This window comes from Camelina sativa, chromosome 13 (assembly GCF_000633955.1).
Source record: "Camelina sativa cultivar DH55 chromosome 13, Cs, whole genome shotgun sequence".
Taxonomy (NCBI): domain Eukaryota; kingdom Viridiplantae; phylum Streptophyta; class Magnoliopsida; order Brassicales; family Brassicaceae; genus Camelina; species Camelina sativa.
In genome coordinates, this window is record NC_025697.1 from 22737918 (window position 1) to 22755395 (window position 17478).

Genomic DNA, 17478 nt, shown 5'->3' on the forward strand with positions numbered 1-17478 from the left:
CGTTGAACCATTTTAAGTGACTGAACCACTTCACCCATCGTTGGTCTCTGGCTAGCTTCAGGTGCAACACAAGCCGCTGCGATTGTGCAGACTCTTATGAAATCTTCTTTTGGGTATTTTCCTTCCAGTCTTGAATCGACTAGTTCTTCTAACCGGTCTTTGTCCCTTAGAATTGGCCTTGTCTGCATCCACAATCATATTTTTACACTCAAGACTTGGCCAATGAAAATACAAAAACCTGGAAAGGATTTGGAGGAGTTTTTTTTTACCCAAGTGACGAGGTTTTCTTGGCCTGAAGGTTGAGACATATCCACAGGTTTTCTACCAGTTAACAACTCAAGAAGAACCACGCCGTAACTATAAACATCACTCTTGACGAGTAGGTGCCCCGTCATTGCATATTCAGGCGCTACGTACCTGAAAACAGATTTTAGATTCAATAGGCAGAACTTAATGGTGTTTATAAAAAATTTCGAGAGGGATGAGCAACTCACCCAAATGTGCCCATAACACGGGTAGACAAGTGATTACCCTTGCCTTCAGGAGCTTGTTTGGCTAGGCCAAAATCTGCGACTTTGGCGTTGAAGTTGTTCTCAAGGAGTATATTAGAGGCTTTGAAATCTCTGTGTATAACCGATGGTTGTGAGTCTTCATGCAGGTAAGCAAGTCCTCTTGCAGCATCAAGTGCAATCTTCATTCTGGTGTCCCAATCAAGAGGACAGTTCAGCCCGAGAGGCCCTGAAGCATAAAAACCAACTTAAATAAACCACTCTTGTAGATAAATTTCTGCAACAGTGAGTATACAATAACTTCTTTTAGTAATGTCAGATCTTAAAGTAGCAAGAGAAACGAAGAGTATAATATTACCATGGAGCCAAGCCTCGAGGCTGCCATTTGGAACAAGCTCATAACAAAGTAGGTGCTGAGAAGAATCTCGACTGCTATAGTAACCCACAAGTTTCACCAGATTACGATGATGAAGACGGCTTAGCATATCAATCTCCACCTGAAATTCTTTATCGCCCTGTGGCCCTCCACTTGTTAGCTTCTTAATTGCTACAGCAGTACCATCGGCTAAGATGCCTCTGTAAACCTTGCCAAACCCACCTTCCCCTAGAATGCTAGCAGATTCAAAATTGCTAGTTGCTTCCTTGAGTTCTTCATATGACAGAAACCGTGTACTTGCTGGGTGAGGAAGAGATCCCCCTACTGAACCAGCGTCCATGTTCCTTGGTTTTACTGAAAGAAGGAAGATGCAATTAAGTTTTTACTAAAAACAAGAATCAAATTGCCAGGATTTAGGAAAGTAACATAAATCACACTGGTAACATCGACATGAATCATTCATCATCTATGTATCCCTATGCTTCCTGATCCTTTTGTTTGATTTTCTACGGTCTATTGGCCTTTACATAAGGCAAAATGAGAGATCTAGAATTGAAAAATAACAACACAACTTTAGACCCAACGGAAAAGTTGATATTTTCCCCCACATCTATGCTAACTTTCCAATGTGCTGTTCACATGCTGTGTATCTTCTGATATGATTCATGTTTTTCGAACAGAGATCACCCTAACATAAAAGGTTTAATCCTTGTTATGAGAAGAGGTACATACCAGCTTCTTTGTGAGGATCAGGAGCTTTCTCTTCTCGGAGTGCGCAGGAGCAAATAACAAGCACAGAGATTATAGCAAGTATAAGCATACCAGAGGCTATAGCAAAGATAAGAATAAGATTTGGATGCCTCTTTTTCCCTGGAGATCTTACTGACGTAGACGCTGAGGATCCTTGTGATGGTGCTTTATGAGGTGAAGAAGCCACTGACGGTGCTGCAAACATATTAAGGCTTATCTTAATGAAAATGTAAGGAAACACGGTTATATACTCGCAAAAGCATCGAACTGGGAGATGCTACTGTTAACAAAGTAAACTCTATCAGTCTACTTTCTTTCGGCTATGATATACTTGAGTGTGACCACAGATGTAAACTCAAATGTGCAGAACTGATGTGCCGATTGTATTCTTGCCCTGATACAATTGGAGAAAAGTAGTTTACCTTGAGAAAGTGCAGGGGCCTCAAACCAAGTAAGGTTTAGAAGTTTGTAATCTCCCACCAAAGTAGGGCTAAACTGAATTTTGTGGCTGATAAGCGAAGCGTTTATTGCTGATGCCTCACTTGCTGAAAAACTAATTCCAGAATGAGGGGTGATATCCATTGATATGTTCATCCTTGATAAGCTTAGCACATAAAAGTTGATCAGCTCGATTTGGTGAGGTAGGAGACCAAGCTGGGTAGCAAATTCGTTCATGAACATGTTCCAACTAGGAGTTTCAGAAACATTCAAGAGAAGGATGTCCAGCTTTATAGGATACACGCAATGGCAACCAATACTTCTTCGTTTAAGCACCATATCTGGTTTGCAACAATCTGGAAGATAAACAAATACACACAATGAATTTTGAACTATTATGCTATTCAAATGACAATTTAAAATGAACAAAGAGAGAAAAGAACGTATCTTATCCATTAAAGGGCTAATGTTTTTTTAATTATGAGACTGGATAACGTCTTACTTGAAATAGAGGGGGACAAAGGTGGCTGAGTTAAGGCATCAGGAAGTGCATTATTACTAGATTGTCCCGGGGAAATATCCACCAAGCCGGCTCCGGGAGACTGAGCATTCTTTTTCACGGACGGTTTGGAGAAATGCGAGCTGGTAGGGGGGTGAACAGAGGCGACCAAACGACTATACGGGGGAGGATACTGAGGCGCTTCTGCTTGTTGTGGTGCAAAATACTTTCTGTAAAACCGCGGAAATTCAGCTGGTAGGGGAAGATCAGGGGTAGCTTGTGAAGTTGAAGGAGATAAAGTTGGTGAAACCGGCAGTCCTTCATAAAGAGCAGCAGCGAACTGAACACTGACGAGAGAAACCACACAATATACAAAAACCACCGATTTCAACGCCATTATTATTAGGATATCTCTTTGCGAACCTGAGATAGACATATCATTAGAAACAGTAAGATATAGGTAAAACAAGAAATCTGCTAGTCCATGTGATGGGTAAAAAAATTCAACTACTTGGGAGTAAAACAAGAACTGTCTTTAAGCAACACAATGAATCCCCACTACAAACCTATAGTCATGAAAAGATGCAAGGGCATGGTCCAAAATCAAACCTACTTTGCCTTTTTTAGCCTGGATAATCTAACGTATGGGTCCAGAGCTAAAGATCGTGTACCATATTTAGAAACTATAAAACATAATCAGTTTCAAACCCCAAACTACATTTCCAAATTCCATATCGTGATTTGATTTCCATTTTTTCACTAACCAAAAATCAGAGTGACCTAACAAATAAAGATAACAAAGTAAACTAGATATCAAATAGGTCCCATAAACTAACTTTTTTTTTCCCCTTCGATTTCATAATTCTCTAAAAACTTCGAGATCACTACTACACTTGGAAGAGATAGAGAGTATAAGAAGATAAAGCGTGAAGTGAAATTACCAGAAGAGCTCGCGAGTGAGAAAATCTCCATCACCGACACTTTTCCGTTGGCTTGAAAACCCTCAGATCTATAAATAAAAACTCGCCGCGAGAACAGAAACTCACAGCGGAAGAAGAAACCGAAACGCAAAAGACCTTGAACCCGGAAAAAAAACCTCTTCAGGGGGTTTTCAACGGTGGATCGGAGAAGGGAGATATATTTACACAAATAAACGGAGCTCCGGAAACCCTAGATTGAGAATCCGCCATCGTCACCATCGATTTCAGCTCCCAGGGAAACGTTTCCGTTGGCGGAGATTTCTTCGTCTTCACTCCGCTTTTAGTACTGTAGAAGAAGAAGAAGAAGAAGAAGCTCCTCCTTCTCTCTCTCTTTTCTTTTTAATTTTTTCTTTATTAATATAAACAAAGTTTTAATTCTTTATTCCAAATTTTTTAAAATATATATTTTTTTTATTTTTCTAGATCGTTTCGGTTTTTGAATGCTCGACAAAAAGAAGAGAAGCGTGCGGCGTACTTGATTGAGCGTATATGTCCACGCACACTAATATACGCCGTTAATGGGAAACGAACATTAACGGTAGCCAGAAAAATAAAATAAAAAAACGTGACGGTGTTAATGTTACTGTCAATTAATTTTTTTTTTACAGTGAAACCCCATATATTAAGTTATCGGAGATGACTTTTTTTGAAAAAGAGTCAATTAGGTTCCGACGAGCTTACATGGAAAAAACAGAAACCTCGTGCTCTTGCACATTTCGCAAGTTTATCGGCACGGATATTATCCTCTCGAGGAATATATCTAATACTAAAGTTAGCAAATCTATCTCTGAAATGAATAAAATTCTTCAATTCTGATGAAAAGGTCGGCCAATCTTCAATATTAGACATTATCGTTAGGAGATCTAAGCAATCTGTAGCAAAAAGAGCTTTATCTAAGTTCAAGGCCAAAAGGTACTCCATAGCCCAAACAAGGGTGTCTAGCTTTGCATGTAAGGGAGATAGGCTTCTACGCGAATCTTTAAGCCCCATGTGCAAGAATCTAGCACCGAAAGAAGCAATACAGTGTGTCCACTCCTATCCACCTCTGCATGCCAAGATCCGTCTATAAAACATACAAGGCAATCTTGTGGGATTTGGGTCGATATGCCCGCTTCTACTAACCCTGATGGTATGTCTCTATTGTTCGCTCTTCTCTATACTTCTTCTTCTTGGATGACTTTCTCCAGAGTATCTTGCGGAAACTCGGATATATTTTCAAAAACTTTCTTGTTTCTTGCCTTCCAAATGTACCACATCATCCAAGGGAACGTCCTCAAGTTTTGATCAATTGCACCAAAGTCTCTACCGCGCCCATATAGAAAATCGAGGTTGCTATATAGGGAAGATGAAGGGAACACCATAGGATGGGAAGGGATTGTCGATAAGGCCCATACTTGACGTGCTGGGGGCATTCAAATAGCATATGATTTATACTTTCCTCCTCCGCTCCACATCTAGGACAATCTTTAACTCTACCAATATGGCGATAATGCAGGCGTTGAAACACTTGGCTCCTGAAAAGGGAGGTCGCAAACAGGGCGAGAGATAGCTCTCGCGGCTTTGCACCCAGACTTAATGGTATAATTCCCAGACTTTGTCAAGGTCCAAGAATAACCATCCCTCGAGGCATTTAAGCTCGGTTTGATTCCCAAAATAAGGGTAATTTCTTTCGGGGGGAAAAGTTCCCGAAGACGTTCCAGCTTCCACCTTTTTGTATTGTAGTCGATCAAAGTGTTAACACATATCAAGGGCATTCTCTCAATATTTAATCCTTGTGGCGGCCGCGCAGGAGTATCTGGGATCCACGGTTCAGTCTAGATGCACGTGTTGAACCCCAAACTTATGGTCTTGCGGATTCCGTACGAGAGAACATGTTTTGCCGCCAACATGCTCCTCCAACCATATGAGGGTCGATTGGATACTTGTATCTCTAATGGACTACAATATCGAAAGTATCTCCTTTTGAGAACTCGACTAAGGAGGGAATCTGGATATCTCAGCAACCTCCATAGCTGCTTTGCCAAAAGAACAAGATTAAATTCTTCTAGTGTTCGGAAACATAGCCCACCTTCAGAAAGTTGAGTACACATCTTCTCCCATGAGATCCAGTGTAGACCTCTACTATTTGCTCTATTGCTCCACCAAAAATCAGCAATCGCACTAGTTAGTTTTGAACAGATAGCTTTTGGTAAAAGAAAACACGACATTACATATGTCGGAATTGCTTGTGCCACTGATTTTATCAGGACTTCCTTGCCTCCCTTGGATAGGGATTTTGAGGTCCATAAGTTCACTCTCTTATGGAGTCTGTCCCTTACAAATGCAAAGACTTGTGCTTTTGACCCATGAATCTTCTCAGGGAGACCCAAGTATGTACCCATTCCTCCTTCTTGTGATATTCCAAGAATAGATTTGATCTCTTGTCGTACATGGGACGGGACCTCGGTTCCAAACATGATGGAAGATTTAGAGAAGTTGATTTCTTGTCTGTACGCCTCGCCATAAAAGCGGATTATATCGATTTTTTCCTTGCATTGCTGAGGATCAACTTTACAAAAGAATAAACTATCGTCTGCAAAAAGTAAGTGGGAAACCCGTGGGCTTGCGTTCGAGATACGTAAACCCTGAATCTTCCCCTCTCTTTTGGCATTCCTAATTTGAGCGATTAAGGCCTCTGTGCAAAGTATAAATAGATACGGGGAGATCGGGTCCCCTTGACGAATCCCACGTGTTGGCCTAATCCGTCCCTTGGGCTCCGCATTGATCAAAATGCGGTAGGAGACGGAAGTAATGCATTGCATTATCCAACTCACCCATTTTTGATCAAATCCCATTTTTTCCATCAAAGCTCGTAGGAAATTCCACTCCATCCTATCATAAGCTTTACTCATGTCTGTCTTAATTGCCATGAATTTCTTACGGTTGGCCTGGTTAGAACGGAGGGCATGGAAGTTTTCTTGGGCGATGAGGATATTATCTGTGATTAATCTTCCTGCTACAAAGGCAGATTGGGTCTCAGATATAAGTTCCGGTAAAAACCTCTTGAGACGTAAGCTCAAAATTTTTGAGATCACCTTATAGCTCACATTACACAAGCTAATAGGGCGGAATTTTAACATTTCACGGGGTCGTTCTCCTTTCAGGATTAAACATATATTTGTTTCATTTATTTTGCCATCAAAGATTTCAGAGCTAAAGAAATTCTTCACCATTTTAGTGAAATCACCTTTTCTTGTTTCCCAAATTTTTTGAAAGAACAATGCAGTCATTCCATCTGGACCTGAAGCCTTTCCCAGGTTCAAGGAGAACAATGCTCCTTTGACTTCCTCTTCTGATATTTCTTTTGTAAGATGCTCGTTCACCATCAATTAATTATTTTGATATACACAAGTTGAAATTTCTGTTTTCTTTCGTAATCACTAGAATCGAATCTAGAATGTTGATATACACAAGTTGCACAACATAAAATGTTAGTGTATGGAGTATAAACATACAAAAACAATGATTTACGCCATAGGACACTCCCTGGATTTTAATTTCCGGCGGCGGGCGATTGAGCATGTCTCAAAACATGGTTCATTAACATTGCCATCATCCTCCGGTGGAGCTACTCCAAATTTAAACTGTTATGATTCAAACATTGAAAGACAAAAGAAAAACTCAGAGAGAATTCAATCATGGGGTTTAATAACTGGACAACGAAGATGCTAATAAAAAATAGGAACATTCGAAGAACTCAACATGTTAAATTTTGATTAAAACCAATTGACAGTAAATAAAGTAATAACCAAATCCTGGATTTTTAATGCTCACTTTGGGATCTTTTTCCCAGTGGCATAACTTAAGAGTTGATATGTCTATTGAAAGAGAAGGGGCAAGCAAGATGCACCTGGCAACTATAATCTTTGAAGTTTGGTTCCATCACCAAAGGAACTCCCATGTAGTCTTTAAAGAATGTCTGAAAAATATTCCAAATTCCACAATTTCAGGAATCAATCAAAGAACATTACCTAAAGCTCGTAAGCTTACTATTCTACCATGACTAAGTCATCAAATTAATGTCTTATTTAGAACAGATACCAACTCAGACAAGTTATAAATTGGTTGAATGGTTAAGTTGAGTTGCAGAAGAATACCTGAGTTGGTAGTTTGCATGTGTTGATGCATACTCCTACACACTTGCTTTCTTCTAGATACTGACATTTCTCGACGAAAACCTACTTGGATCCCAACTCCTCTTCGTTATCAAAAAGATACAAAACTAACTGAAAAAACGAATCATATGAAAACAGAAGCAAGGTTCAGTATGATCATTACCCCGCTATCCCAAGACTCTCCATTAGGAAGATCGATGATGTTTACTTTGGACGGTCCCATTAGCCATTGACAGGTAAGTACAGTAACTCTCGCTTGACATATGGGAAACAAACAGAAGAAAGAAGAAGACCATTTAGTTCGCTGGGTTCAAATAAGCCAAAGGCCTCCTATACTCAGGAAGATAATAGGTAACCAAATCCGGAAAAAAAAAAAAAAAAAACTAAAGCTTCTTTGTGCCTTCCTAATCTATCTATGATTCAAAACGTAGTTGTTACCCATATATATTGATACATTTGAATTGACAAAGAGGATTGAAGATTCAACAGAACTCACCAACCATCAAAGCAGCTAACTTCCCTTGTGCTATAGGAGCAATGAGAAGCTTGTAAAGCTCTAAAATAAGTGGAGGAAACAATGATTTCAGTATTCGCACCTGTTTAACAGAAGTTAAGCATTTATTTGATAAGATCTATCCACAAGAACCAAAAACTCAGAACTTTAACTTAGAGATTCTATTAAAAAAACGGCATGTCAGTGAGAAAATATACCGCAGCATCACTAGTCTCCGACCTAGTTCGACCTTTCAAGAAGAGAAGCTTCACCAACTCAATAAGTCCAACGTACCCGGGTTCCTCTGAATCCGACCCGACTTCCTATTATTACACATACTTGAACATGAACAAAGAACATTAGACTAAATGCTAAACCGATCAAAACACTCAAAACTCATGACGAAACCAAACAAATCCAATTTACAACTCACCTGGACCAATTTGTTCCGAAACGATTGCATGAAGAAATCGTCGAGAGGTCCTGGCTTGTACTCCAATTTCGAAGCTCCTTCATCTGATTTAACCTGAGTATCATCAAAATTGAAAATCACACATCTATAATATATGTGCATCTATGTACAAAATTGGTTGAATTGATTCGTAAAAATTCAAGATTGGAATCACCTCTGAGGAATCAGAGATACGGCAACGAACACGTCGCGTGAAATTGGGACTTCGTATGATTAACTGTGTAGACGATGAGTTGGAGAAGACGATAGTCCTCGTCGGAGGAGGAAGAAGAAAGATAGCCATTTTTGACCTTTGAAGTTTTTTTTTGGTTTTGCTCTCTCAGGAATGACAAAAATAACAAGAACAAACTACACGCCGTTTTATTGTACGAAAACGACACGAAGTTTCTAGTTGATATCTACTTAAGTCTTTTAAAACCCTAGCAAAATCTCGGATTCCGACTGAGAGTGAGATTTTTTTTTTGTCAATTCACTGAAAAAATTCAAAATCCGATGATAAATTCCGTTTCACGCCTCGCCAGGAGGTTCTGTGCGACGCTCGCTGCTGTTCCGGCGGAGATTAGCGGCGAGGCTTCTGCTTCTGCTTCTGTTCCGACGAAGGCGAAAAAGCATCCTTCGATATACAGGAAACTCTCAAGCCTCGGCACGAGGGGAGGAAAAATGGAGGAAACCCTAAATCAATTCGTCATGGAAGGTGTACCTGTCAAAAAACACGAACTTATTCGCTACGCAAAGGATCTTCGCAAGTTTCGTCAACCTCAACGCGCCCTCGAGGTTTGTCCTCTCTTTGTAATTGATTGAACATCCCAAGGACTCTGATTATCGTTTTTATGTGTTAGATCTTTGAGTGGATGGAAAGAAAAGAAATTGCATTTTCTGGTAGCGATCATGCAATTCGTTTGGATCTTATTGCAAAGACGAAAGGCTTAGAGGCGGCTGAAAACTACTTCAACAGTTTAGACGATTCCACCAAGAATCAGTCGAGTTATGGATCCTTATTGAACTGCTACTGCGTGGAACGTGAGGAAGAGAAAGAAAGCAAAGGCTCATTTCGAGAATATGGTTGATCTCAATCATGTGAGTAATTCTTTGCCATATAATAACTTGATGGCTATGTATTTGCGGCTAGATCAACCCGAGAAGGTACCTGAAGTGGTTGTTGCGATGAAACAAAAGAATATTACACCTTGTGATATCACTTACTCCATGTGGATACAAAGCTGTGGAATTTTGAAGGATTTGGATGGAGTAGAGAAGGTTCTTGAAGAAATGAAAGCAGAAGGTGAAGAGACTTCTTCCTCGTGGGATACGTTTGCTAATCTTGCAGCAATCTACGTTAAAGTTGGTCTATATGATAAAGCTGAAGAGGCCCTGAAATCTCTGGAGAGCAAGATGAATCCTCACTTGCGTGATTCCTTTCATTTCCTCATTAGCTTGTATGCTGGAGTTTCAAATGCGAAAGAGGTTTATCGAGTCTGGGATTTGCTTAAGAAAAGACACCCTAATGTCAACAATACAAGCTATCTTATAATTCTCCAAGCATTGAGTAAACTCAATGACGTTGATGGAGTCAAGAGAATCTTTGAAGAATGGGAATCAACTTGCTGGACTTACGATATGCGGATGGCAAATGTAGCTATTAGCAGCTACTTAAAGCAGAACATGTACGAAGATGCGGAGGCTGTGTTCAATGGCGCCATGGAAAAGTGTAAAGGTCAGTTCTCAAAGGCTAGGCAGCTTTTGATGATGCACCTGTTGAAGAACGATCAGGCAGATTTGGCTCTGAAGCATTTTAAGGCGGCTTTGGGTCAAGACAAGAACTGGACTTGGAGCTCAGAGCTGATCCGTTCGTTCTTTCTTCACTTTGAGGAAGCCAAAGATGTTGATGGAGCAGAAGAATTCTGCAGAACCTTGACGAAATGGAGTCCCCTCGATTCTGAAACTTACACTCTTCTTATGAAGACGTATTTATCTGCAGGGGAAGCTTGTCCGGATATGAAAAAGAGGTTGGAGGAACAAGGGATCCAAGTAGACGAAGAGCAAGAGTGTTTGCTTAGCAAGATTTGCACTTGATTCATCCTACAGCTTGACTCTGTCTAGTGATAAGTTAATGTTCTGTAAAACTATGCATTTGAAGCATTTTGTTCAGACTCACTATTCTCGTTATAATTTGCCTTCTATATGCGTTTATTAAGACATGTGTGTACGTACAGATTAAATGCGGAGTCTTAGTTCGATGGATGAAGGTTCATATCAATGAGTCGTCTCTTCCAATTTGGTTTGTGGCTTTCTTAGAAGGAAACTGGTAATGGTTTGAGAGCCTATTAAGGTCGTATAAGGGTCAGATTTGGTTTCTGGATATGATGGTACTATAGAGTCTCTGGACCTGTAGAAGACTGTAAAATTGTTGCTTGTAATGAAGAAACAAAATTACTGATTAGAGCATTGTTTTTGTCTTGTTGCTTCTCCCTGTTTTGATATTAGTTTGATCTTTCACTAATAATCAATCTGATCATTTGCTTTTCATCATTCACTCAGGAGAAGAAGGTCTTGGACGGGATGGAAATTGATAATACTGATAGCGATCACCAAGTTTATTTGCATCTCATTGCCGAGACTAAAGGTTTCGAAGGGGCCAGCTACTGTGTTGAACTCAAGGAAGAGAAGGCAAAATGCCCTTTTTGTGAACATGTCTTATCTTAAGTATTATGATCAAATGTGTTTGTTTTTTTTTTTGTTTTTTTTTTTTTAATATATGATGATTACATCAACATAAAGAAAATAGAGTTTCAGGAGAACCTGTAATAGAATTTTGTAATGTTGTTGATTTACACTGCAAATGATTCTGACAAATATTACTGACCAAAGTATATTTTAAAGACTGAAGCTAATGATCCTTTTTTCTTTTCTTTCTTCCAACTTTTACTCGGGTTATAGAGTGCATGAAGGAAATGGATAAGTTCGATAGTTTAGATTCGATGGCATAAGACTGAAGGCGTTGAAGCGGCTGAAAAATACTTTAACAGTTTAGGTCCGACTAACAAGGATTCTTGAAGTGCTTCTTGGTAGTTCATCCATTTTTGTAATATGCTTTTGTAAAGTTGGAGATCATCATTAAACTCAAGAAAGACAAGGCACAGGCCCAACCTTACAAAATGGATGATCTCCAACTTCTTGGTAGTTCATCGCCATATTATGATATGATGGACATCAGGACAAGTACTTGCGGCTGGGTCAACCCGAGAAAGTACCTTGTTGTAAGACTTTACTCCTTGTGGGTGTTGTACCCACGATCTGTCATCTCGGGCAATAGGCAAAGGGCCTAGGCCGAGCACGTCTAATGGGCCAAGAGCGTATTACTGATCGGCCCATCATGCCCGGAGAAAGGAAGAGAGCACGAAGATGCTTCGCGTTGGTCAGCTCGAAGCTCGGGCTTGGTCAAAGATTCCCGCATTCAAGACGATTAATTAGGATACGCAAATCGTGCCCTATTAATTATGCATTAATTAGGTAATAAATTGGTCGGTATAAATATGTAAGGGGGGAGTCTTTTGTAAGGGGGTGAAAAACATTTTCCAAAAGAGGCAATACAATACATTCTCTCAAAAATCTCTCGAATTCAGTTTGGAACTTCTAAACGGTGATAAGCTCCTCCACATTCGAACCACTTCGGAAGGAGAAAATCGATTTCAATTCTCACAGTGGGCACAGAGCTGTAAAAGTTTAAATGACTTAGATGGAGTCGAGAAGCTTTTAGATGAAGTGAATGCAGAAGTTGAAGATAAAAATTAATCCTCATTGGAGACATTTATGTTAATGCCGTGGCAATTTTCACTAATTTCGGCTAATATGAAACCTTCAGTCAACGCTAGCTAAGAGCAGATACATTAGTAACGGCAGTGCAGTGCAATAAGGTTTGAAAGTTAAATTCCCCAAACGTGGCTGCTACCAAATCTGTATCGAAAATTTAAGGGAAACTAGTTAAATTTCCCAAGTGTAGCTCAGTGGCTGGTACCAAAGATCTATATTTTGAAACCAAATCCGTCGCAATGTCTCAATTTGTGTTTCGTCTCAAATTTGCAACAAAACTACAGTAACAATAAAAATTTGCAACGTATATATGAAGAAATCTAACTCAAATTTTCTTACTAAAGAAATATTGTTTCCTTCGTGTAAATCGCTTCCTATGTTAATTGTATTTATTAAAATCTAGTAATATAAATTTTGAAAATAAAGTCATCCATCTAAATTTACAAGAAAATATTAGAAACGCTACCAAATTACTTTATATACTTAATTTGATTCTCTTATTTTTCTTAACAATATTCAGAGCTTCTATAACATTTTTTTTTTTTTTTGAATATTTCTATAACTTTTATTATGTTCCCGAACTCAAAGAGCAGCTCGGCACCGCTGTAACTCTTCTTTTGGTTTCTCAGATTTATATAAACCGGTATCTCTCTATATGATTGGTGATCCTACTCATCCTCTTTTGTAAGGCTCAATAATAACCAAACAAAAACTATTAATTTTGATAACGTAAATCACACATCTTGATCAGCCATGCATTGGCATAACGTTTACATACTCTTTTCGGCATAACGTTTAGTGTATTAGACACTTTTTGAAAACGAAGTATATATCATCTCTATAACTCTATTATGTAACTATCGAGCCGTCCCCTACTCCCGTCGAGAAGTACTCTCTCTCTCTCTCAATCGTCACTACCAAAATGTTAAAATGGGATGGGTTTTAACGTCATTTTAGTTAACAACCGACGTAAAATATTATTATACCAATCTTTATCAAGTTTGGGAACCAATACGGATCTAACACTTCCAGAAGAACAAAAAAGAAAAAGAAACAAACGCATATCTCGAAGGCTTTTTGTGCGTTGATGGATCTCTATTCCAAATATCTTTTGGGATTCAGATAGAATGAGGTAAAGTTACTTCTCAATCTGATCCTATCATAAGAGAGTTTCTCTTTTTCAGCGTGAACTTAAAATATATTTGGTTGCTTCAATATGTTTGCGAATGTCAGGTAAAATTCAAATTTTGTTCACTGATTTGAAATGTTGTTGTTGCATTATACAAATCGTAAGTGAATTTCCAATTGAATTGTTTAGGAATTACATTGTTAAAAAAACTTGTGGACACCCTAGGTCTGACTGGCGCTTAAATTTGTGGTGCGGGTTGCATGAGTTTAAATATTTGGAGGTTACGCATTCTTTGCACTATTCTCCAATCTCTTATTGATTCGATGCAATGTTTATATACTTTTGATCTGCCTTTTTTTTTTTTTTTCTGCGTTTTTCAAATACTCAAATTTACAGAAATGATCTGAAAAGTTAAAACGAATTTAAGTAGTTGTTCACTTGGTAATAACTTTATATATCTTGTATCTAAGATTGTGATGATGTGGAGTTGCAAGTTCTCTAAGATTGTGCTGCACATACAAAAATCAACAAGGGGGAGAAGAATGTTGAAACCAAGAGCTTTATAGAAGAAATTTCAAAGTTAGGAAGAAAGGGATTTTTTGTACTTGATCGGCCGCCCATTCTTCTTGTCGTGAGAATGGAAGATGAATCAAAGATGGGAGCCTCTTGACAATAGAAAATCAAAGAAATAACAACAAAAATATGAGACTTATATCTTAGTATCATACATTGTCCACCATTTCAACTTTGAAATCTATATAAGCTTTTCGAATTAGCAGAGAAATCAAATCAACATGGGTGTCTCTAAAACCACAGATTGATGTAAAACAAAAATATGGATACAATCGTGTCGGGTGTAGTAAGACTGGAGTCAATTATCAAATAAAACACACTAATTAATGAGAGCAACTAGTAAATGAAGAGACGAGAGACTGAGTCTGAGAAGAGACTGTTCGGTTTTTAAAGTTTACATGCATCTTTTGGATTAGAATAATATATAGCCGAGTTTAATTTACATCTTTTGAATAGCCAAACAAACAAAGGCTGTTAGTTCTTCTCGGCCGACCGTTGGGGACATCATTAGCGGCTAGTTTCTCTCTAGTGAGTTTAATTAATAAGTGAGCTTTGACGTCATAAGTTACCGTTGCAAAAATCTTCAATGCCTATTATTAAATCACAGTGTACATTGGAGTGTAAATTTAAAAGTGGCATTCTCTTGCTGGGCTTGCTGCGAGATCGGCCTAACTCTAACAAATATTAATTTTCTAACAAGTCCACTATAAGAGATACAATAAGCTTAACGGACGAAAGTACTGGATTTGGTTAATTATAAAGCTCAATATAAATCATAAAAGCGCAGAAACGATTGTAATCGTGGCATGTTATGACGTATGAGTATTATCAATCATGGTGCTGTTCGTTTGGTCACCTCAGCTACTTGCGGTTGGGGTTGACGCGGATAACAATGTTTGTTTGGTTACCGCAGTTCTCTGCGTCAAGACGCTGCGGTAGATGCTGGGTTGTGTGACTAAAAAATTTAGACGCGTATTAAAGTCAGCGATTAGCGAATAAAAGTTGTGTTATATGTTGTAAATGACAAAAATATCCTTGTTTTGTTTATTGTTTTACAAAATAACTTTACCCTAATTTGATTCGATTTCTCGAACTTAGTCCGACGCTTGGAGAAGGAGAAGAAGAACAAAGCCGTCGACAAAGATCAGATCCAGGCTCGATTTCTCTGTCTGCTCGAACTTAGTCCGTCGCTTGGAGAAGGAGAAGAAGAACAAAGCTGTCGACGAGGAGCAGATCCAGGCTCGATTCTCTTTGTCTTCTTCCCTACTCTCATCTTCGTAAGCTCTTCTGCTTCTGCTTCTTTATATAACTCTCTCGATCTCTGTTTTAACACATATTGAGATTTGATGCAGCGTATTATTAGATCTTGTTGGGTCTTGGTGTTGTGTTTCTTGTCCAACAAGCTACGGACTTTACATAGCTCTTTATTAGTATTTATGTTCGTTTCCTATTTTATGTTAAAAAAATATACTCTTTACTTTTAGGATTAGAATTAGAATATTTGATGTTTATCTCTTCCTTAGTTTTAGATTTGATTATTCCTTATAAAAGGGATCAAACCCTCACATGTATCGACAGTTATTGAATTGAATAAAAGAGTTATTTTAAAGAGAGTTTTGTATAAGCCTAGAGAGGAGAACTCTCACATCCATAAAAATCTTACCTAGAGTAGGACCTGAGAGGAGGACTCTCATCTCTTATCCATTCTTAGCTTCTGCACCGCATCAAGATTAATTGATTGTATTGCTTTGATGGGTATGTCTATTTGATAGTTTCCAACCCGAAAGTTCACCTCTTTCTGTCTCTTGTTTTAGTGTTGTGTTGTGTTGTGTTGTCTTGTGTTGTGATGGGTATGTTTTAGTGTTGGTGTGGTGTGGTGAACAAATCTTTTGTTGTGGTGTGGTGAACGAGTCTTGTGTTGTGGTGTGGTGTGGTGAACGAGTCTTGTGTTGTGTGTCCCTTAGCATAAAGCTTTACTTTTGTGGTTGTAGTTTAGATTGTTAAATGTTGTAGCTTAACTTAATTAAGTCCTTGTTCTGGCTTTTTGAATAAACAAACGCTTTCAGATTATGTGTTAATGGCTGTATATCAGTAGCTTTCAATTGTCTCTTTGCTTTTATACTAATGATCTGAAAGATTGGTGTGATATGTGTGTATGCGATATGTTTTTTTAAAAACTATTAATAGTCGCTGTTACACTTGTTTGTTTGGCTTTGATGATTTTTCAGGTTACAACTCAAGTGTTTTGAGGAAGAAGATGTCTAAAGAACTAAGTGTTTTGGTTTTTATCTTAGTGTTTAGTTTTGATCTTAGTGGTTGTGGTTTCAGATTTGTTTTATGCATCTTTTTAGATTTGGACCGATGAGGAAACTCGGTTATTCTTAGTGGTTGTGGTTTCAGATGTCTAAAGAAGGAGAAGAAGAAGAACAGCATATTGCATATGAGCCGACCGGTGATAGAGCGATAGAAGCTTTGCGTGACAACATCACGAATGACTATGGTCAATGGTCAAGGCTTTTACCTTATTAGAAAATTTTACTTATATTTTTATGATTTTGTTTATTATTTTAGTTAATGACTTTGTCTATCCTTTTTGTTTATGACTTCATTTATTATTTTCTATATTTTTTATTTATAAATTTGTGTATTACTTTTAGTCCAATGTTTTGGTTTATTATTTTTGTTTTAATTTAGCTCATAATTTATCACAAAATATGTTGTTATAATTATAGATTTAACTAAAAAAATATTACTAGCTAAATAAACATTTCTTATGGTTGGAAATATATTTAAATTATCTTTTTGAATCAACAAAATAGAATTATACAAATTTATAAAAACAAAACAAGAATTAAATATAAAATTACCGCAGTTTCTATGAAACAAACACAAACAAGCGGTAGTGGCTACGACAGCGGTAACAGTAGCAAAACGAACAGATTTCATGCGGCAGTGGCAGCGATAGCGGCTGCTAAACGAACAACAACCTGCGGTAATGTTTGCCACAGCCGCAGACGCTGCCGCTGCCGCTTGCGATAATGAAACGAACAACACCCATGTCAAAAGAACTGCAAGAAACAAAGTCAAGCTGAATAATCCAATGCGCCAGTGAATAGTTCCTTAATAACTGATAAAGTTGCATACAAATTGTTTACCCATGAATCATTTTCCTTAGTTAGTTTATTACTGGATAAACTTACTGGTTTAGCTTTACAACACATTTCTTTACTGATGAATCAAGACATTTTGTTACAGAGAAAAAGAAATAAACTCATCATGTTCATCTTAATGAATC

The 17478-nt window shown here is 38.1% G+C and overlaps 2 protein-coding genes and 1 pseudogene across 2 annotated transcripts; 1 reads left to right on the forward strand and 2 right to left on the reverse strand.

The window, feature by feature from the left end:
* Window positions 1–3900, reverse strand: LOC104737585 (proline-rich receptor-like protein kinase PERK15; the record flags this gene model as incomplete). The annotated part of the gene is given in 8 exon segments (XM_010457794.2): window positions 1–182; window positions 270–417; window positions 495–738; window positions 868–1239; window positions 1618–1830; window positions 2058–2429; window positions 2576–2995; window positions 3514–3900. Coding segments are annotated over 8 exon segments (1982 nt in total), but the record flags the coding sequence as incomplete, so codon positions are not given.
* Window positions 6936–8972, reverse strand: LOC104737586 (beta-carotene isomerase D27, chloroplastic-like). The gene is made up of 8 exons (XM_010457796.2): window positions 8826–8972; window positions 8633–8725; window positions 8418–8522; window positions 8203–8302; window positions 7870–7961; window positions 7689–7769; window positions 7442–7510; window positions 6936–7175 (listed from the first exon to the last, which is right to left on the reverse strand). The coding sequence occupies exons 1-8, from the start codon at window positions 8952–8954 to the stop codon at window positions 7059–7061; spliced, it is 786 nt and encodes a 261-aa protein (XP_010456098.1). The 5' UTR covers window positions 8955–8972; the 3' UTR covers window positions 6936–7058.
* LOC104737587 lies at window positions 9123–10861 on the forward strand (annotated as a pseudogene).

Bases quoted from the DNA above. Each gene is read 5' to 3' on its own strand.
- LOC104737586 (XM_010457796.2), bottom strand. From the start codon at position 8,954: ATGGCTATCTTTCTTCTTCCTCCTCCGACGAGGACTATCGTCTTCTCC. The intron at 8,726-8,825 runs GTGATTCCAATC...GATGATACTCAG, and splicing joins GTATCTCTGATTCCTCAGAG to GTTAAATCAGATGAAGGAGC. The intron at 7,962-8,202 runs GTGAGTTCTGTT...CCATATGTCAAG, and splicing joins GTTAGCTGCTTTGATGGTTG to CGAGAGTTACTGTACTTACC.